This window comes from Camponotus floridanus, unplaced genomic scaffold, assembly GCF_003227725.1.
Source record: "Camponotus floridanus strain SB8 unplaced genomic scaffold, Cflo_v7.5 scaffold16, whole genome shotgun sequence".
Classification (NCBI taxonomy): Eukaryota; Metazoa; Arthropoda; class Insecta; order Hymenoptera; family Formicidae; genus Camponotus; species Camponotus floridanus.
In genome coordinates, this window is record NW_020229281.1 from 2,816,139 (window position 1) to 2,839,389 (window position 23,251).

General features: G+C 37.1%; 1 protein-coding gene and 1 non-coding gene across 5 annotated transcripts in view; both read left to right on the plus strand.

The window, feature by feature from the left end:
* Window positions 1-23,251, plus strand: part of LOC105255950 (ras-related protein Rab-37) — a 146,503-nt gene that overhangs the window by 59,625 nt on the left and 63,627 nt on the right. For 2 of the 4 annotated variants that reach the window (XM_011265524.3, XM_011265525.3), the window contains exons 2-3: window positions 16,207-16,328; window positions 19,592-19,870. In XM_011265524.3, the coding sequence (XP_011263826.1) occupies window positions 16,263-16,328; window positions 19,592-19,870 (345 nt within the window). In that variant the 5' untranslated portion in view covers window positions 16,207-16,262. The other 2 variants (XM_011265522.3, XM_011265523.3) reach the window with 2 other exon arrangements.
* Trnay-gua lies at window positions 5,703-5,774 on the plus strand. Its single transcript has one exon. It is a non-coding gene; the product is annotated as a tRNA-Tyr (tRNA).

The following is a 23,251-nucleotide window of genomic DNA, read 5'->3' on the forward strand; positions in this document are numbered from 1 at the left end:
AATTTATTTATATATCATTACGTAATAATAATAATAATAATATAAATGAATAATTATATATAAATATATATATATATATATATATATATATATTTTATATTTTTATAAAAACTCTAAAATGACTGTGTCATTCTTTTAATCCTTCTAGTCTCTAAAAATTTTTAGTCTCTAACAATTGTATAAATGATGACTTTGTGCCTCAGGTTTTTTTTATTGTAATTAATGGAGGAAAAATATCAAAATATTGATTTATTATTAAATTTTTTATTAAATTCATTTTCGCGGATTTTAACTTTTACTTGAAAATTTGAAAGAAAAATGTATACTCATAAAAATTTAACCAGAGAGTGCTTCTTTTTAAAGACATGAGAAGACATAGCAATTCATTATTGAATTATATAAATTTTTATTAAGCTTAAAAGAGAATAATATGTCTTCTTACTTATATTAAAAAAATAAATAATATAAATATTTTTAAAGACATATTTTTTCCTTCCATCTTTTCAATTGTCAATTTTTGATATTTGACTTCTATAAAATATCTTTCAGATAAATTTATCTATGAATATACCTTTTAAGAAAATCATATTGAATCACGTTAATATAACAGCTTTTATAATTTGAATTGATTAAATATGGAAATTTAATTGTAATATTTGGATTGAACGAGTAAAGGCGAGTAAATTGACAGAAATTTACGATTCTGATATTTCTTTTTTCGGGAATATCTCTCTGTTGGCGAATCAAGTTATCACAATAATCTAATGGTACTACTTATCATTAAAAATTTCTGTGATATTGCATAAACAATGCTAAAAAATCTCTTTGCAAGTCGTCGAGTTATCGATTTCGAGAGATTTATCAGTCATTTTTATCGCTATTATCGCGGCAAATAAATATTATATCATGTTTTCGATATATATATATATATATATATATATATATATATGTGTGTGTGTGTGTGTGTGTGTGTGTGTGTGTGTGTGTGTGTGTGTGCGCGTTTCTCGTATGTCGGGTTTACAATTAATTCTGTTACAAGCAAATGTACATTTTAATTCTCGTAACGCCTCGGGGATTATCAATGCACAATTATGAATAAATTAATGAAATATTATTTTCACAAGTATTGTGGTAATTACTGTCAATATTAAAGATGCGCGAATGTGCAATTATATCTGTGATTTACGCCAATAATATGTAGATATATGTAAAGCTGTATACGTTTATCGTGATCAAATAAATATAAGCGTGATTCGAGAGAGAGAAAAGTCTAGTTTTCCTACTTGCTTATTTATATGTCATACTTGGCGATCAAAAATAGCGTTTATACGATTTTCATATAAGATAAATAAACTTGAAAAGAAGGAAGGAATTAAACGATCGTATTTAGCTAAAAGCAAACTGACAAGGTTTTTTAATCCATCAACAAATTAAGAGGAAAAAATGTTTCTCGGAAACATTGAAACACGGTGGTGACACTATAACCGGCCGGAAAGGGGGGTTCTCTTTGTGCTCGCGAAACCGACACTCCGGGAGATCGGAGAAAAAAAGATAAGACGCAAGATGAAAGAGAGGATGAGGGGGCGCGAAGTTTAGAAGCAAGAGGGACAGGAAGAGTCTAAAATTGCCTTTTCTCTTGTGACTCTCCCCGAATTTGCATGCGGGGCCGTCTTGGACCAGTCGTCGATATCGATTCGCAGGTGGCTGCCCGGGGGGATCTCTCGCTTACAATACGATTTATTACGGGGGACCACCTGCTCGCAGAAATCTCAATCGCGCTACGCTCCAAGTCACGGCCGGCGAACGACAGAGACGATCTTTCTCTCCCGTTTCCCATGAAGCTTCATTAAGACTTTCCTCGTTTCGCACGAGCTAGCAAGGCCGTCTTTGTTCTTGCAGAGCGAGCTCATCGAGTTCCTTCAAATTTGACCATTTTCTCCCTACGCTCCTCGACAGGACGTTCGAGAGGATTTTTCTCTAAATTTTCTCCGAGTCTCGGCTGTAAAAAATATTTAAAAAGTTCAAATATCTCTAAATTATGGATTAATAGACACGCTTATATTTTGTTATTTAAAAATTATAAAGAAATAAGTAAAATTTGTTTCCTGTCAGCTCCTGCAATTCTACGACAGAGCGAGCTCATCAAAATCCTTTAAATTTGACCATTTCTCTCTACGCTCCTCGACAGGATTCTCGAAAGGATTTTTCTCTGAGTCTCTCGGCTGTATAAAAAATATTTAAAAAGTTCTGAAATATCTCTAAATTATAAATTAATAGATGCGCTTATATTTCGTTTAAAAATTATAAAGAAATAAGTGAAATTTATTTTCCGTCAGCTCCTGCAATTCTATGATATATGCACGAGTTTGGCAAGATATAACATCGAGAAACGCCGCGAGTTTACGATCGATAAAAATCGCGAGTATATTTCGGCGACAGTAGTCGGTTTATCTCACGCTGGACATGGTGAACGAGGCGCTTATGGTGGCTCGAGCGGGTGAGACGAAGCGGGAGTTCCGGTTTATGGTTATTGCGCGCCGTGCGCCGACGTCGCGTTTGCAGGATTTTATAGCTATCGAACTTTCTGCAGGAAGAAAGGGCGGAATTTATACTTTCCAAGTTCGGCAGTTGTCCTCGACGCTCGACTTAATTTCGATTCTTGTAGAATCTTATCCTTTTTGTGCGGCTAATTCGAGCGTACGTCCTTAAACTTCCGCGCGTTTCAACGATTACAAACAGCAATCACGAGATCACATTTGCATAAAGGCGCTTATGTAACGCTTCCATCGCGCATTGTCCGTCCGCGATAGATTCTTGCGGCGCGACAGACGAGACACCCTGTATATCGCGCGAATCCTCGCTTCGATCGAGTTCGCGAGTCGCGCGAGCTGGACGACGAGGAGGTATCTCTCTCGTAGAGGAGGAGGTGGCTCATTCGTCGGAGTGAATAAACGGTAGACTGCGGGGGCGATATCGGCGAATGTCAGGAGGCCGGCCGACTTGCTCCTTTTTTTTCCGCATCGAACGCAGACACGGATGGCAAATCGATATCTACACTCGCGCAGCGGCGGTTTCGCGTTCTCCTACCTGCAACCGACCTCCGGGGTCACTGACACGTTGCTGCCGACACGTTTGATAAAATTGCAGCCACCGGGGAAAACCTTGTCGGCGGTCGCGCAAAAATATCATAAACCGGGCCCTCTCTTTTTCTCTCGCAAAAAGGCGCCTCCGTCTCCGGCTGTCCTCTCTCGACCTCTCGCAAATTTCCGCGACTGCAATTTATGCGCGCGACGATCGTCCGTTCGTCCATCCGCCCGTTTGTTTGTTCGTTCGCGATGAAATGGGTCGTGCACGCCGTGAATTTCTTTGTCGATGGGTATCGATCGCGGTCCGCGCGATATATGCGCCTCTTTTTTTTTTTTTTTTAGTATGTCGTCGGGAATTAGTTTTCCATTTCGCTGCGAAAGCGCAGCTCGGACGAACGACGTTCGCGCTTTACGTTCGCAAAGTGCGACCGTCGAAGCGGATCTCTCCCAGCGCGCGAACGAAAAAGATTAATATTTTCGGCCTCGCGTCAATTTTTCACAACGTCCTATATCGGAGCAAAGCTCTCTGCTTCGGAGTTCAATCGCTCGTTCGTGTATATTTAGTGATTTCTGCGCATCGACTGAATTTCAAAACTGATTGCAAAATTAACAAGAGCGTAATCTTAGTATCGCGAGATTGCACTCTCTAATTTAATTAATTTTTCAGAAAAACAAGTAATAGTATAAGGAATATATTTTAGACATATGTATAGTACAGTTTATTCAGAAATTGACTATATAATTTTTATCATCCGGGTTTAGAGCTTCCTTTGGAAGCAAATAATGACAGGTTTTCTTTTTATTTCATTTTTTCCTATTATTTTGATTATCAATCTCGAAAAGAAAATTCCAAGTTATTTATACACATTTTCGAGCCCTTCATCGACAATAATAGACACATTGAATGCTAATAGACGGCTTTCTTTCTCGCTTGACGGTTTCGCGAAGCGAGTCGCGCGACCTTAATAAGCCATCCGTAGGTCCCAGTCGGTCGCTTTCGACGACCTCTTGCCGTTCCTGCGATCACGCTCTAACGCAGGCCCTCTCCTCATTTCTATCGTACACGGTAGAGAGAGAATGTGACTCTCTCCCACGTGGCAGCACCGGTTTGATCTTTAACGATTCCGCGAGGAGGTCGCACGCGCGTGCTCCTTTTTTTCTTCCCCGAGCTCCTCGCTTCCTTTCTCCCCTCGAGTAGAGGAGGTGGACGTATTCCCTAACAACGTTACGTCGTACATCTCTATCAGGCGTCTCTATAAATCATCTCGTTTCCACGAAACGCCCTCCACGCACGATCTTAGACATTCTACGTAAATTCGCTAGGACGAGTAATAATTGGCGCAATTTATAGCGAGGAAAATCGGGGACTTATCGATTATTATATCGCGCACGTACATATGTAGATTTCAGAATTCTCGTAAGCGTGTGCGTGTGTATCTGGCGCGCATGCACGGTATGCCAGTTGGTAACGAGGAGGTGAGCCGCCTCGCCTCGTTTCTCCTCTCCTCGACGAGAGACAGTTGGCGAGCCCTAAACGAGAGACGCGGGCCGGCCTCGTGTTATGCTCGCCTGGTACCATGGGCAGCCGAACGCAGACGTGCAAGATGGCACGCCCAGCTGTCGCTACGCAGACGCCGTCGATGCTGGCAGCCGTCGCGGCAACAGGATCGCATGTCGCCAGCCATGGTGTCCCGTTGCGCGTCCACCGAGATCCACCGCGCTTGCTCGCGCTAATAATAAGACGACAATGACATCGCGCCTCGGATGTCGCTTCGTGTGTTGTCGCGATCGTTATGCGCGGGGCCGCGCATTCGGAATCGAACGTCGTCTCCTCCTCCTCCCTCTCCCTCCCCCCCGTCCTGCGGAAAATCGATGATAAGCGCGATAATCGCGATTGGAATTGATTAGAGCGAGGATATCAAAACTGTCTCTTTTCGATCGGTGTCATCTATTTCTTCGAAATGCCCTGTACTTTGCATGTGATGCGAACTTGCCCTTCGTCGGTTCCATTCGTATAGAAGCTTCATAAGTTCGCTAAGTCGGGAGTTTTTGAAGCTCGAAGTCATTAAGATTAGGTGTTTAAGAGACAAAGAAATTGAAGATAATATTTTATCAAGATTGGTAATATTGTATTGTATTGTATAATTCGATAGAACAAAATCTCTAATATATAAGCTCTTGTAGATAAAAATTTTATATAAGCTCTTGTAGATAAAAATTTTCATGTTTTCGAGAACCTAAGAAAACTAGACAGCATGTCGCTTTCGATACCATGCTTGTAACGTAATGACGTTTTTGAGTTATCGAGTTATATATTTGCATTGCTGGCTTTTAGATAAACGAATACCTTCACTCGTTTGGTCAGCGAGTGACCTTTCAGGGATCCTTGGCTGCGTTCGGAAACACCCGAATGCCCCCCCTCCCCCCCCCAATGGTATCATTTTATCCTTGTTGTTCACCGAATGTTAAACAAGGATAAAATGATATCCTAGTACATTCGCGTGATGCTTCCGAACGCAGCCCTTCATGGCAATCGGCATTGCATTCATTGAATAAGATACCAACATCGCTCTAGAGTTGCATATCACTATGTTAAAAAGCAGTATTAGGTCTGAAGTCTGGATAGCTCAGTGGCTAGAGCAGTTGCCCGTAAAGCGAAAGACTCGGGTTCGATTCCCGATCCAGCCACTTGCGCCTCATATATTTTTTTAGTCTGCGAATATTGTTTTTTAGCAATTATTCGTTAGGCTGAAAAATGTGTGAACGCTCTCGCCATAAGATATGCGTCAATGCCGTTGCCATGGATGGATTCTGTCGTTCGTTGACCAAATGGACGTAAAGATACGTCCGATCTCCTCCCACATACATTCCTATCTTTTCTGCGCTTTTAGAAGAGAGAGAAATGTTTGTGATAAATCTGAAAAGAATAGAATGATATGAAATACAGTAAAATCAAAGAATGTTCAAACAGCCCGATTTCTTCGAAAATGCTCGAAAATCTCAAAGTTTTTTCAAATCCCCATACATGTCGACTTTTATGATTAATGTTTCAAATTTTATGTATTTATAATTCATATCTGCATCGCAAGTTAGGTATTGAAAATTGAATCACTCTGAACTATGTTAGGTATTGTTATGTTAGGATTGCTATGTTAGGAAAATTGAATCACTTGTAACTGTATGTTATATAATTTATAATTAATAAATGACTAAGATACCGACACGATATGAGAGGAGTGATAAAAATGGGAAGGATTTCAATCTCCTTTTATCAGAAAAGCAAGCTATAATCTTATTTCTACTATTTAATTTATTTCAATTTCTCCAGCTTAATTTACCTATAATTAGAAAAGTCCTTTATTATTATAATTGTCTCCAAGGAATTTTTAGAATTTTTACAATTTTATTATCTTTGAATCATCTTAGAATCTTTATAGATTTAATTATACAAATCATTTGTATTTTAATTACTTTTAATAATTTATGCTTAGAAAAAGGAGAATAATTCGTTCATATGTGTGTGTGATAAATAAAAAAATTTAAATATACTTTGTACCATTAAATTCTATTTAATATTCTATTATTATATATTCTATATATAATAATAATATATATATATTCTATTATATATTCTATATATTCTATATATTCTATATTCATTATATATATTCTATTATTAAATAGAATTAATATATATTAATATATATTAATTCTATTTAATTTATCTGTAGTTACGAGAAAAGAAAGTAAAAGGATAAAATACATGTGCACACACACACGCACACACGCGCGCGCGCACACACACACACACACACACACACACACACACACACATTCCGTTCGATAAAGAAAGCGATGGAAAAGCGTCAGTTAAAAGTATCTCGCTCGTTCTCGCTCTGTCGAATCCCACCCGTTCGTTCCGCGATTTCGGCTGAATTGTTTAAATCTGTCATTTCTCCGCGTTCATGGAGAGCTAATTGGAGAGCTTCCTTGCGGAGCAGCTTTTGCAATTATCTCGATATACCTTTGTATCAGCGATCTCCTTTCGATTCCTCCTGCCTTTGCAACGTCGTCGCTTGCCCGAGCGCGCGATTTACATCTCTGTGACATGCATATTTTCGCGATATGTAAATCGTTTCTTCTTTCGTTGCCGGTGCAGGGTGGATCTGCATAATTGAGACGACGGATGGACCGGAGATTTCACGTGTCAGCGCAATCGATGTTCCCGAGAAATTCGGAAAAACGGAACGGCGGGTCGAAGACGCGGGAAAATAAATAAAGAAGCGGCGCTGAAAGTTTGATAGAAGCGCAGAGAAGCGGATAAAACCTTGTCGAACGAGTGTTACGTCTCATTGAAGTTTTACGATGTCTCTTCCGTATAAGGAGCTCAAGGGGGGCGTTAAATATGCTCGGAAAATAGATGCGACGAATCGTGCACGAGCGTTTGGGAAAATCCCGAACTGATCTGTTTCGTTAATACGTTTCATTATTAATTTTTTATTATTAATTTATTTATATTTTTTCATTATAATTTTTATTTAATTATCAAATTAATATCGTTATTTCTCGACACAACGTATCTCATTCAATCTCATACGCGCTTACTTGCATCGATCGAGTACGCTTGTTTATTTTAATTGTGATGCGCGTATCCGAATAGAAGTTTTTCTCCTATATTTTTGATTTTAATTTTCAATGTAACAATATCTATTTTGATACCTTAAACAATATTAGCTTTCGTTTTTAAGTTATTTAATCTGCATGTTTTGCCAAAAGCTCTTTTTTAACCCTCTAAGACCCAGTTGCACCAACATTATTTTAGTTTTAAGCGAAACTTAAATATATGTCTGTCTTTATTTATTTAGAAAGATAAAGATAGACATATATTTAAGTCTCGCTTAAAGCTAAAATAACGTTGGTGCAACCGGGCTTAAATGAGAAACTATTCGTTTACTGCTTATAAAATGTAAGAAAGCTCAAGTTCTATTAATTATGTAGTCTTCTAGAATTCATAAGTGTGAAGAAGTAGAAAATATAAAAGCAAAGCTTCTATTTGAGTATATATAAATGCATGGCAATTGCGTACTTGCGTGTGAATGTAAACTGTTTCTGTCACGTGAAATTCGCGAATGAATTCAATCTTTATCGTTAATGAATCATTGCGAAATAAATTTACTTGCCATTTACATCTTTAGACTATACTTCAACATTAAGTTTTCACTACAAATTTCCCTTTGTTTCGAGAAGAATAATGGAAATAAAAATAAATCGCACGCGGTTCTCGATGGTCTTGTAGCATCCCAGATAATCAGCTGTTTAGCTGTCATTGCTGTCGCATGCCAACAATTATAGATAATTATACAATCGTAGGCAATATAACAATATGATTAATCAGTATGGTTAATTACACCTTGTTATCTGGAGTAACGTCAAAAATCATACACGAGTCGCCGATCGGAGTCGGCGAAAATGGCGGTCGCGCCGCCCTTGAATTCCTGAGGAAAGTACACGGACTTCGGACTCGCCACGATTGGCCGATTCGTCCTTGGCCCGCGCAGGGGTCGAAGGCACGACTTCCTGTCGCTGGAAGAAGCGTCGCCATCCTGTGGCGAGCCTCCAAACCGTGGAAAGCTTCGCGCAGGCGAATTCATCGAGCACCATCCCTCCGCGATCTTCCGCGCCATCCCTTGATCCTCCGCACCCTCCTTCGCCACCCTTATTTCGTGACAGATCGGGGTTGGTAATTCTGGCAGGAGCGCGATTTTATCGGCGGCGAATACGTCGAGAATTGACTTGCGAGGAAACTCGCGGGGGATGACCGAGGGCTCTGCTTGTTCTACGAGGGTAGATTTTCCGAAATAGATGTTTGTTCATTTTACGATGTGTTTTAGGAAACGTGTATTGTAGATATTTAAATTGAACAGATATCTTTATTAAGTTTTATCCGAGATTATCTTCTTCCCGATTGTTTTTTCTTTAAGAAAGTTGTTCATAAAGTTTATTATTATCGCGATTGAAATTATAATTGTATATCACACTTATTTTTCATTAATTCTCTTTTAGAACGTCTTACCTCGTTTATTCTTTTCTTCGTCGAAAACTGTTGGAGACTTGAGTGGTGCAATTGTCAAATCAACATAATTTATCGTCTCCAGAGATCAAAAACGTAAAATATTTATTATTTAATTATTAATTTATGCTACAAAAGATTGAGTATCTTATGTATATGTAGCGATATTGAATCTTTTATAGTATACCATGTATTTTTACATATTTATTTAAATCAATTTTATCTGCATTCGGATAAGTTCTGTTTTATGCGATTCGCAGGGATTTCTTGAAAATTTGATTTACGTAAGCGATAATAAAGTTCCGAAGTACAGAACATAATTGTCATGAGTTTTATATATAATTTCTGTGGACTTTAAGGGAACGAGATAATCATCGATTATACCTCGACAATTCGATTTAATGATGCGAAATACTTTATTATTTACAACAAATTTCATTAAATATAATAATGTTGCGGTGTCAATTTAAACAAAAAAAAATCTTCAAGGATTTCTCTGAAATTTTTTAGAGAAAAATATTCTTTCTCTCTTATTTAAAAAATATAAAACTAATTATTCCCAAAGAAATCTATCTTAATAAAAAGATATTTGTCCCTCTCGCAAGATTGTTGCTACATCTACTCTCTTTTTTGTAGATATATTTTATTTATATTGTTAATATGTCGTTTTTCTTGGATATCAATGGATAATTCAATTTACGTAGACGGAAAAGAGATGGGAAATTTTAGGAAAAAGTCGGATTTACTTTTGCGGAGGATGACAATCTATGGTGATAAGAATCGCTATCAACAGGTGATTTTGTCCTTTAACATTTACCGCCGACAATATCACATAAGACTGGATTTCTCCGATCCTTTCAGCTGAAATTGTCGCGCCTATCACTCTTTTTCCTCCTCGATATTTCTCTTTTAAAATTTATCTATTTAAGAAAATTTCGAAACAAAATCCGCGCGGTCAAAAAAAGATGCGTTTTCGTTCTCAATATTTTCATAGCTCCTCATAAATGACACCGATGTGTCTCCTTCGCATTTCATCTGACAGCGCGCGGGTCCTCCCCCTCCCCCCGCGGGGCTCCTCGTCGAACATATGCGAGCACGTGCGCGCGTCTCGAGTGACGCGCGACAGTCAACAGCGCGAATACGCACGTGACGTAACGATGCGCGAGTCGGAAAGAGGTTAGCGCGCGCTTGCGTGTGTCCTCTTCATCCTTTCGCGCTCCTGCACTTCCGCGAGGAGTGGAATACGCGCGTCGCGAAAACTCGCGTGCGTTGCGGGCTTCCCGGTTCGCGCGTTCGTTCCATTGTGTCGGCGGCCCCGTCGCGTCAGCTGCGCGACGACCGTGACTCCGTGTGTGTCGGTCAGGCTAGTGCATCACGTGACGAACGGCGGGCTAGAGCGTCGTCATGACGGGTGACGACTCGTCCTCGAAAGGCGTAGGAGCGGCTCGAGCGAGGACTCGACGCGAGTGAATCGCGCCGCGAGTGCACGGTTAGATTAACGTTGGATCGCGTCCGAAATTTCAACGAGCGAGTCTTGGGGATTCGTCTTCTGAAAAGGAGGGACGTTCGAGGAAGAGTGGTGGGATCGATAAGGCGAGAGAGAAAGAGAGCGAGAGAGAGAGAGAGAGTGAGGGAGAAAGCGAGACTCGGCTGTCCGCGTTCATGGGAAAAGTGGGTCGACCTACCGCACGGCGGTGGAAGGTGAGTGTCTCCATAGTCGTCGTCGTTGTTGTTACGTCACTGCGTTACGCGTTATCGGTCAGAGCGGAATAGTCGCTTATCGGGAAAGTGGTAAAGTGATAGCGGCTCTCCGATCCCTCGCGGCGAGAGGGACACGTTAGATAGGTGTGTCGATGTTCGATTTCCGATTGGAAGACGAGATTCCCCGACACCGAGCTCACGGTAGGGACGCTTTAAAGGTAGGATCAATTACGGTTGTTTGAGTAACTGCACACGAGGGCAAACATCCGCGCATTTTGCGACTGATAGCGTGCTCCAGTTTCTCGAATAAATACTTTTTACTCTGCTGCACTCGCTGCACTTGTCAAGCTAACCTTCTTTAAAGCGGCACTGTTTCGACGATTCCTCTTTATGCGTCGCGATTATCCTAAGCCATGTTATATCGCAGAAACGCTTATGTCCTTTAAAAACGAAAATTTTATATTATTCTTCTAAAAAATGGACATCCGATTTTGCGCGAGAGCGTTAGCTCGTGTTTTAATAAGTTTTACTCCGTAAAGCCATCGGGTGTGCGTGCTTGTAATATTGGAAATAGAGAAAAGCGATACTCATACGCGACCTTGATATCCACCGGAATGCACTTCAACGGACGTAGTCTTTCGGAGAATGGCATTTAATCAATATCGCGTTATCGAAGTACTGTTTCAAAGTCACCTATGTCTGTATAAAATATTTTCTCGCAACGAAGAGAGAAATGCTATGACATATTATAAAGAGAATGATTCGATTGATAATATTTTTTAATTTAGACTGTCTTTTTTAGACCTTTTTTCCCCTTTCTCGGCTAGTTAAGTGACCGTATAAATTATCATCCGAAAAAAAATAGAATCTAAATAGAACGTTGAATCTTAAAAATATGTATTTACTACGATTATAGTAACTTTTAATAGTGCGCATGCGTGACGAAAAGTGTAACAAGTTGTTGGAGCATTCATATATAACTCCGATTCATAGTATTTGACCGAGTTCCCATTGATTATGACATAATCTATATATCGCTCAGATCGCTTTCGGATAAAAACAACAATATATAAATTAAATTTTTAAATGTATAAAATATTTACACATATTGGGTAATAATTTAATTTATTAATTCAATTTCAATTTCTACATATTGTTTGAATTTCTTGGGTAAATGAAAAAATAATAAATTAAAGCTTTAATATTAGCTTTACATATTTGCAATATTTATAATATAATAATAATTATTATTAGTTAAATTGTATTTCAATATGATAATAATAATTAATTAAATTATTATTGATAAATTAAAATTGAATATTAATAAATTAAATTAATTATCAATAATTACATGTATTAATAATTAATTTTTATTTAATTTATTGTTTTAATTTTAATTTGACAATTATGAATTTAATTAATTATTTTATTTTATTTAGGTAATATCGGTCGCTTTTGAAAGTACAAAAATGACATTTCTAAATGTTAGATAAAAGGGTGCGATATGATTTATTACGTTGGCGGAATCCACAGTTAAAAGTCGCAACCCCTATAACTGCATCGCAAAGATGTAGAGATTAGATAGTGCAGATTGTGCGGGTGCACAACGACATATGATAGTCGTGACTTCAAAATGACAATAGAACGAGATTCGATCTTGTTACGGGAATATCACATGTAAAGTCGACACTATCGTTAATTTCATACGCGATCGTGATAACTGTCATATATTTCATAATAGTAAATTATATGATTAGATAAATCAATATTTAAGATAAATAGCGATAATTTTGTGATAACTTTATGATCACGGTTGTCCAAATGAGAATTTCCTGTATATTTATATTGGCTGACAAAATGGATAACAAAATTTAAAAAAACAATTTTTTTATCGAATCCAAGAGACTAATTATTCCTCATAGTTTCTTCTGATGCTAAATATAATCCCTGAAAATATTCTATATACTGTATCATGTATCACGTTATAATTTTGGAAAACTTGAGATAAGAGAAGCTGTTTGACGTTATTACATTTTGTGGATCATTTGAAAAAATTTCATATGCTCCATTAAAAATTAAATATATTATAATTTTTTCCCACACAAAGAATCTATTATTAAGATTAAGAGTAATAGAATTTTACGATTGATTGTTGAATTATCTATAAGAAAATTATAAATTATCAATGATTACCGAACCCATTTTGATAATATATGATAGATACTAATAATATATAAAAAAATAATTCGAGATTTTATGAAAATTCATGATACGTGATATCTCTCTCGTAAATTCATGATTCGTGATGGTGATATAGGAATGTTAATAGGGATAATTGAATGAGAATTCGATATTAAAATCGTGATTATAATATAGTTTGTATCAATATATAAAATAGACAATTAATTATAATTTTGTTACAATGTAATAAACCTAGTATCTAATCTCGAAACATTTATTAACATTAATCTTCACGATGAATTTCTTTCGAGGATCAAAAATCTCAACAACGATCTTGTTAGATGTTGAATAACGAATCCAACTTTTCTAACATATTACGTAGCTAATATGATAGAAAAGTTACATCAAATAGCCTCTTTCACGATTTTATCCTGTAATTATTCAAAATTGCAACGCGATAAAATATTTCCAAAGTCCAAATCATGTTGATCATAAAAAGAATAAAAAAAAAAAAATAACGTAAAAAAATTCCAAGAAATTGTTAGTTTCTTTTTCCGAAATTTCTTTTTGTTTCTTTCTTTTTATTAACTATTGTAATCATTTAAGAATCGACCAACTTGCCGACGTCCATCGATCGATGTTCCAGGCGGCGCGCGACGATTTTGCGACGCGTGTAAACATAATGAAAATGTGGTACGGACTCGTAAAACACGAGCGAGACGTGGGTGGGGATTATATGCGATCGTGTGTAGCTAAATATAGAGAGACGGGTCTTACGAGCGATGCGGCATCCGAACGGGTCCCAATGGCTTTTCTACGCGATCGAACTCGCTCTCATTAAGGCCAGCGAGACGACGTGTCCTACAATCAAATATCGCCATGATTTCGCGGTGCTGACGCTATTTGACAAGGTGCACGTCGACGGAGTTGATTGAAAACCCGGATGCGAAATGTCAAAATATCATTCACGATATATGAATTTAGACGCTTGGCAATCTCGGAGGATTTTAAACTTTCCTAGACTTTCATAACATATTAAATTTATTTAACAAATACTAGTAGAAGTTACGTCTAAGAAGATTTTCTTTAGAAGCTCTTCGAGACTTTTCGAGTTTATGCACGAACTTGTAAATATTCTGAGATTTTCTTAGATTTTATTAGATTTTTTTCTTACCTTTTCTTCATAAAATTCTCGAAGATCTTTTACGTAACCGCTGTGTGTTGATTAAGCAGCAAAAATATTTCAATTTAATAGAATCTCTCGCGTAAACGTTTTTACGTTGAGTCGTTTTGTAGACTGAAATAACGAAATATCTCTCTTCTCGATCGTGCTGATACCGATAACGTTTCGCTTGACTGACCACAGAAATCGAAGAAAAAACATGAAAGAAACGCATCGAGTACTGTCCTCAAGGATAGGGAATTTCCGCGGAAAATAAACGAAGCATCCTAGCGGAAGAGCCGCTTTTTGCTTAGTCGTTCGACATTTCTCAAGTCGGATCTATCGTCTTATTAAAACGAGAAATGTCGGCGTTCAATTCGCGTTGAAGTTTATCGACGAAATAAATCGTTGAAATACTGTACTAGAAGGGATTTGAAGAAGATGAGGATTACATGTATTTATTCAAGAAGAAATAATTTTACATAAAAGAATTTTATATAAAAAAGAACATCGATTTTAATTCTGTGGTTTTTCCTGCTCGCTGTCGTGTTTTCGAAACGTAGCATAATTTGTGAATCGCAATTAGCCTAATTGCTTAGGAAATTGGCGATTGGCGGAGAAAAAAAAAGAATATCCTTTGTCTCTCGCTTCCCGATTCTGCAACGGATGATCGGTCGAGAGAAGAGTGCGTGAGAGGTAACGTGGGCGGGTGGAACTCATTGCAGTGGGTGGGCCACACCGAGAGAACGTGTGACAGAGACGAACGACAGGCTCTCGGTCCAAGCGATCGCGCACGTGACGGAGACGAGAACCGTACGCGAGCGAGAGGGGCTAATGAGAGAACGAGGGAGACGAAAGAGAGAGGGAAAGAGAAGATGCGAAGAGAGAATGGAACAGCCGTCCTGCCTGTCGAGTGTGACGAACGATACTCGAATGCGGTTAAAGTGCTTATCCGAGAGAGATGAAACGTTTCACGTCAGCGTGTGCGAAGATGATGCGTGCACGTTGCGTGCGAAGACGTAGAAATAAGAGGAACAAAGAGAGAAAGAGAGGGAGACGTGATGAGAAAGCACACGTGTCGGAAGGAAAGAGAAAGAGAGACAGAGCGGGAGAGAAGATTAAATGGAGAAGACATGGAGCGCGTAGACTATAAAATGTACCGATCAGAGGGAAAGAAAGAGAGAGAAAAAAATTGGGTTCTCGACAGACAGACGCACCGATGTAGAGAAAGAGAGAGAGAGAAAGAGAGATGATGATCTCAGGAGTTGTTGTGCCTTTGAGATGTATATGTGCATGTGAACTGGCGAGGGTTGAAAATGAATTGATTGATGTTTCCCAATTTTCCTATCAAATTAAATCGATGTAATAATTTTGATTTTTGTCTCCAAGCACACGTACGTACATTTCAAGAATAAATTTATATTCGAACATTTTTTATAATCAGCCACCTGGAAACGTGATAACGTTCTACTATTATATAAATTTCTGTGAAAGAATTGAGTCGCCAAAAAGTTGAAGAATAACATTTCTCCTAAAGTCGTATTTTTCACATAGGAATTATTAAATGTTAATATTAAAGTATTATTTATATTAAGATATTATTACTGATAATAATTATAAAAATTATTACTAAACAATTACATATAATTTTATTATAATAAATTTTATTACAATAAATTATTATATAATTTTATCATAATAGATATATTTATATAATAATAATTATTATTATTATTTTAATAATAGATATATTTATATAATAATAATAATTATTATTATTTTAATAACTGTATAAAATTGTACACTTGTATATAGAATTTTCAAAAAAGTAAAATTTTTTAGACATTTTTCGAATTTTTAAAAAATTTTCTAAAAGTTGAAAGGTCGTTCTTTCTAAAATTACATGGCCTTACATAAAAATTCCGTGCGACAGATCGTTTATTTCTTCCTACAACGATTAAATGGACCGTGCAGTGACCCGATGGGCGTGATTTTTCTGTTGGCAGTGACCCAATGCGACCGGCGATCACCGAGGGACGATATTCGCATTTAGAGGGGCACAATGAGAGGCGGCGCTGGTGATGGTTCATCCACGGTGGTCACGGTTCCCACTTCGGCGTCCCTTAATGTAAGTATATTCTTGGAAAAATCGATCGTCCGCGCGCTCGACGTGCCACGATATCCCTCGATACGCGGGTTCGCTTTCGCAACCCAATTATCCGTCGTCGACTTTATCACCGGTGCCATATAGGCAACGACGTCGTCGTATTGAGTAACGAGCGCGAAGAACCGGTGCGGCAGGTATCCTAAGAACGGTAGTTGTACGCGGGTCACGGGGCTCACCATCGATCGTGCGTTCGATTAAGCATCTGGCGTGCTCGATCAATAGGGCACTCTCTCGAAGCTGTAATTTTCATCCCCCTCTTTATTTTTTTGAGGGACCGAATCTTCCTTTCGGACAGTGATAGATCACCAGATCGGCAGATTATCTCGGCTAAACTGCTATTCCAGAAATGCTTGCGCAAATACGCATCTATTTCAATACTCTCGATAATTGGCAAGTATTTAGTTTGAACGACATTGTTCTCCCGTGTATTTCGATTGCATTTCATCCGATGACAGTGTTTATCTTTGACATTTCTTATATAGTCAATATCTCGTGCGTTTATTTTTTATAAAAATAAAAGAGATAAATCATCTTGAAAAAAGGAACTTTTAAAAAAGAGAATTTTTTAAACTATTTCAAAAATAAATATATTCGAAATTAAATTATATGATTATTTTTATGCAGAAACAAAAAGAATGTATTGATAAATTTGAGACAAAACAATAATTGAAGCATATTATTTAAAATATTAAATTATTGGTAAAATACACTTGTCTCTTTTTTATGATTAAAAAAAATGCACAAAATATTTATCTCTGCCGAAATTATATATCTCGATTTTACATTAATATATACATACCTCTAGTTGAACTGATTTCGTGTAATCAAAAAAATCGCTGTATGCGAAACACACTTTCCCTTTAGAGGACGAGGTATTAATAACGCGTTTATGCGATAATGTGAGATGGAGAATAATCCACATGGGAGAGAAACGAATGTATTTATTATCAAGCGACATCTGTCACATTTGATGCAATTGCATGACATAATAGTATCTCTATAAGTTAATTGAGGCCTTGAGCAACCTCGGAACAACCGGTATCTGTACGTCTGTATCGAAGAAGAAAGAAAGAATATGAAATACTACCTTCACAAGGCATCGAATCCGTAATGTCAATAATCGATGCGAGAGCTAATGATAGTACTGCCTAATAATCCGCCCCTACGCCATCATTTGTACGCGTTGTCGATAAAAACCATTAAGCCGTGCGACGAATACGCAAAGTACTTTAGCCGCCGCTGGGGTAACCTTCGCGGAGCTAAAATATTCAACGGGCAGCCGGCTAGAGATTATATCGGACTTCTTTTTCTTCGGTACCTCTTCGCTAAAGAACAGTGCCATAAATCATGTATGCCGGTCGTCTTTCGTCTTCATGTAAATTTATCGATTCCTTGTGAGCTTCCTTTCGATGTCGACAAGCAACATCGTCGTGATATCACGGTTCGCAAATTTCGCATCATATTTCGAACGCACATTTAACTCTGAGAGACGTCTTCTGATAATTTTTATTCTACACAAGGGAGGCTATAATTCGATTGAAATACTATTTTTTTGGAAATTAGTTGAGTACAAAATTTATTTACTGTTAGGCAATTCAATTAATATAAATTTTAGGAAGCAAATTTATATTTATTAATTAAATTATCTTATATTACAATAATATTAACTAAATTCACTAAATATTATTATTTTAAATTATCCGTGATTTATAGTAATTTTTGACAGAATAATATAATACAGAATAATATAACTTTATCGATCAAATTTATCTGTATTAATTAAATTACTTTACAAATAAATTAAATTGTTCTAAATATCAAGACGATAATTTATAACAATATTTAGTACATTTAATAAATTTAATAATTTATCAAATTATTACATTCCCTTTTATATTTATATTATATATTAATTAAATTAATCTATCTGTAATTAATCCTAAATATACTAAGAGTAATTTATTACCGAAACCTGACATATATCGCAGTAAATTCTTTATCAAAATATGCAGTTCGAAATAATATTCAATATCATAAGATATCAAAATAGAAATGATTGTGGCTGGCGAGTCGCAGAGCAAAAAAAAACGATGATACGAGAAATATCGTAGAGGCTACTAATCGCGAGACTCGTTTTTGCAGGTGAGAGATCGAAATAAATATCGCGACGTGTTGGCGAGTTAATCGTTTACATCGCACTCACGACTCCATAAGAGAGTCCAATAATATACTCGGTTGTGTCTCATTTTACGATCGTGTACAACCATATCGGGATGTAAATGTTACATCTTGGGACGTCGTTTTTTCGCTGGGGACTTATTAATTGGCTTTAAGTATCTCGACAACGTTACAATGTCGTAAGTTTTGAAGATGAAGACGTCGGACAGTCGAAGGACAGTTACTTCAGCATTCGTCTTTGCACGACGATGACATATGAGATTTTGGTTGGACTGGTTCTCGTTTCCAGTAGCTCTGATAATATGTCCGATAAGTATTTCGCGAGAGAAGTTATCGGGAAGTTATCGCGAGGACTTGTTCGCATCCGACACAGAACACTTTCGAAGACGATTAAAGGATAGCCTTGAGATTTTACAGTGAGATAATCTCAAGGTGGCAAACTGGATCTCTCGCAGATCGCGAATGCTAAGCTTTCTCGACCGACTTCCGCGCAACAATTGAATTTGTAAAGCTAACATGTCAGTTTATTTTAATCATTGAGTGACGATCTGATGGCAGAATCAGTTTAAAGATAAAGCGAATGTAATTATACTGTGTACAGTTAATTTGAGTTAAAAGTACATTTGTAACTTTGCGTATTTTAACCATATCTCACATATTGAATAAATGTTATAAATAAGTTATTCTTGATTTACTCAATTACGTTAATTTCAGTCAATTGTAATACTTAGGATAATTTATATTTACTGATAACATAACTTTTAATTAATAAGTACAAATTACAAAGTATACATTCAGTAAATATTACATATTAGTCTCAATTATACATTTATGCAATAATTTAATTTACTTGTAGGCTAAAACTAATTACATATATAATAAACATTTATTAATTAAATTGTCTATCAGTCAATAAATTTGTTCACATTAAATCAAGAATAAGCATATATTAAATATAATTATTTTAAAATTATAGGAAGGTAAAGAACCACCGGAGATATGGAACCACCTTTATTTAAAGACCGTTCTTTAATTATATTTCGCAGTTTATGACAGCCGAGGACAGCATAAGCGACGACGTGTTCGAGATGGACGACGATCGCTCATCCACCGTCACGAGTGCCCATTCCGGCGGCCTTACACCCGCAACCGGGGAACGACCCCTCAATAAAACGCCCTCGCCTACCGGATACCGCGATTATAAGCCACCTGCCGAGGTGCTCGGCAATAACTACAATACAACGTTCCGAACAACGAGCGACTTTGAGCACGTGAGAAGCTCTTTGAAAAGGGACCAGGAGAAAGATGACAATTTTGCGCACAAGGTAAGAATCGCTAAATTCGCAGAAATACGACATAATTCCTCTCCTCATTAATTTAATGAGAAAAATCACTTCTATTTGCATGTTGAAAAATAAACTTCTCTCTCCTTTCTAAGGAACTTAATCCTTCTTGCTCAATAATAAAACGCCTTGGATTTAAATCGGGCGTGATAAAAGTACGCGCGTGTCGGTACTTCGCAAACGTACGCAACGAGGTTAACCTTTCCTTCGTGCCAAGGACAAGGCAGCCTCCTCTCCTCGGCGAAACCGTGGAATAATGATCGGGAATGCCGGGGGTCCCGCGGTACGGCCTCCGAGACGATTCCCCGTCCTTCATCATCTCGCGTCCTCGTTCTCTCCCTCGCTCTCTTGGCCGGTATCTCTCTCTCTCTCTCTCTCTCTCTCTCTCCCCCTCTCTCCTTTTCTCCGCTCCTATCGAGCATCGTTTCTTTCTTCGTTTCGTCGCCTTGTCCTTCTCCTCCCTTCGTTTGCGAGCTGCCCGACCGTTCCACGAGCTCGTCGTAAGATCACTCTGTTTCTCTTCGCCGCTTTTTCTTATCGTTGTTTTCTTCATTCGAAATGTTATCTGCGGACAGATTTGAAATCTCGTGCAAAATTATTTTTCTGTGGATGAATAATATTTTTCTATCACTTTGATTGGTAAAAATTATGCATCTCTAGTCATGATTGAATCATGCATATTTCTACAGTATTCACGAACTTTTGGTAAACATCTTATTTTTCGCTTATAAATTTTCTATGCATGAATATAAAATCGAATGGGAAATAAATATCATCCGTAAAGAGATACAGATGTTGAATAGGTATTCCTGATATATTTTATAATTTTTTTATTTAAGTTCTTAAGGATAGATTCTTATTCAATTTCGAATCTTTCAATAATTGATCAATATGACACGCGTATCGCACGAGTATCCATGAGATCCGGAAACTCAATTGAAAGTCGAATGATCCTTCGCGAAGCCGTTTTCCCGATGAATTTCAGTTCGGATCAAAGAACGATAACGTTATTGGCGCGAAATATACGACGCGACGTGCTTTTCTCTCGATGTTTAATTTTATATTCCAAGCCGCGAGACTCGTCGCGGCAATAAAGTATAGAACCCAGAAGCCATCGAACACTTTTTCTCGGTTGCCCCGCCGCAATTAAGGAGAGGGTTCTCTCTCGTGACTACTCAACTGGGACGGAAAGACGTAAAGGACGTAGAGAGAAGGAGAGGGTGGATGAAGAGGGACTGGCAGGCTTGAATAAGCTACTACACATACTAAGGGGGACCAAGTAAAACCGGTAGGGGGTCTAACCGCGCACCTCTCGAGCCGGTTCTTGCCTTGCACTTTCTTCGGGCCTGTCCGGGCACCTCGTCAGTACTCACTTCGTACCGCCTATAAAGGATAATTGAAGACCCCGGTGCGGCAACCGGCTCTCGATTTTTGCAAATTCTCCGGGAGGGAGAAGATAAATATCGAATTAAGGGGAGAGAAGAGCGCGGTTTCGTCCTTCCTCCAGGTTTTTTCCCTGCTCCTTCGTTTCATTTCCACATTTCCGCTTCTGTGTCGCGTTTCTCCGAGTTCGAACAAAAACACCCGCGAGCTTCCAGCATCTTCGAATACGATCTTACAGAAAAATGCAATGGTTTTCCGATAAAACCGATAAAATTCTTAAACTAACTTCCCGCGGGTAAGGTATATTTCGCACTTTTTAGCGACTTTGCGAACCTTTCGCGATTTTTAATGCATTTATTCTAATAAATTCTAAAGAAATTCCTTCACAAATTCGAGACTGAAAATCTCTTTTTTCCTTTCAATCTAACATCTATTTTGAGTACTTTAGGAAGTCTAATCGTTCTTTTTTTAATCTGTAATTTTGCTTCTTTCTTAAATCTCTAAGAAAACTATTCGTTTATTATATAAAGTGTAAAAGCTTAATTCTTATATAAATTAAATCCATTAAAATTCTATCGAATCCATAAATATGAAATATACATGTATAATCAAGATAAAAGCAAAATTTCGATTCGAAAAGTCTCGCAATTTAGTTATATATTAGCGTCGCAAGATTATTATATCTTCGGTAAAGTTTCGTTTCTTCCGGATAAGGCAAGATTAATTTTCTCCGATAGTATCTTTTCACAACGGAGCCTATGGTGTCGAGCTAGTCTCGACTAGACAACGCGCTGACCTCAACGGCGGTCATGCATCTGCGTTGGACTCGCATCAGTCGCATACCAATTGAGTTAGCGGCCGCGTGGTAATGCAGAAAGCGACGCGATACATATATACACGTGTACATACATCTGTATATACAATATATATGCATGAAGGATTCTGGGTGAAGTCCGGTATCCGGAAATAGACAAGAGGGAGGAAGAGAAATAGTTTGTTTGTCTCGTTTCGTGTCACGCAACGAGAAGAACCGTCATTATAAGATGATAAACGAATTGAGAAAATATTATTGATAAATTTGAATTACTTCGATTGTATAATGCGATGCAAAATTAGGTACATTTGTTTGCACGATTGATTTGACTATTTCAGTTTGTATGTCAACAATACAATTAATAGCGAATAAAATGATGTTTCCTGGTTATAAGTAGCAATTAAACATCAGATACTGACAGATTTGTTAATCTCTCTTGCTTATTTTTGGTTTTATCATTAAGATATCAAGATAAATGCTTAATTTATATATTGTATATATTATATCAGCTGCATCTCAAAAGAAAAATCTGCAACACTGTGAAAATTTTCTGGGTGAAATTTATTTGTACAATAATTTTATTTTAGTTATATAATAGAATCACAAAAACTCATGAATTATTCATTTATTTATTTATTAAATAACAAATTATGCATATATATGGTATATAAAAATATATATTTAAAATTAATCTTGTATATCAAGTTAAACATGCAATTCAATTTTTTACTTTTCTTCTCTTTTTGCTTTTTTCACAAATTTTAAAAATTTACATAAAAATGATATATAATTATATAAATATAATCTCGTATTATCTCGTATCTTCATTGATAAGTTCCACAATTTATATAAAAAGTATAAAAAAGTAAGCAGATTGTGAATTATCTGCACAAATTTACGCATCAGATTACATTTTTCTCTCAATGATATTTAATATATAGTTTATAAACTATAAATTATTATAATTATATTTATAATAATAAAAGTCAAAAGAGATCGAGGTATATTTTTAGTTATATACAAGATTCATTTTAAATTATATCTTTATACGTGCACACATTGAATGCGATTTATGTGTAATCGGTCCTCAATGAAGGAAAACACTCTTGCTGAGAAACGCAATTGCGATATTTGTTATACTCGTTGCCTCGTTGAATTTCAAACTA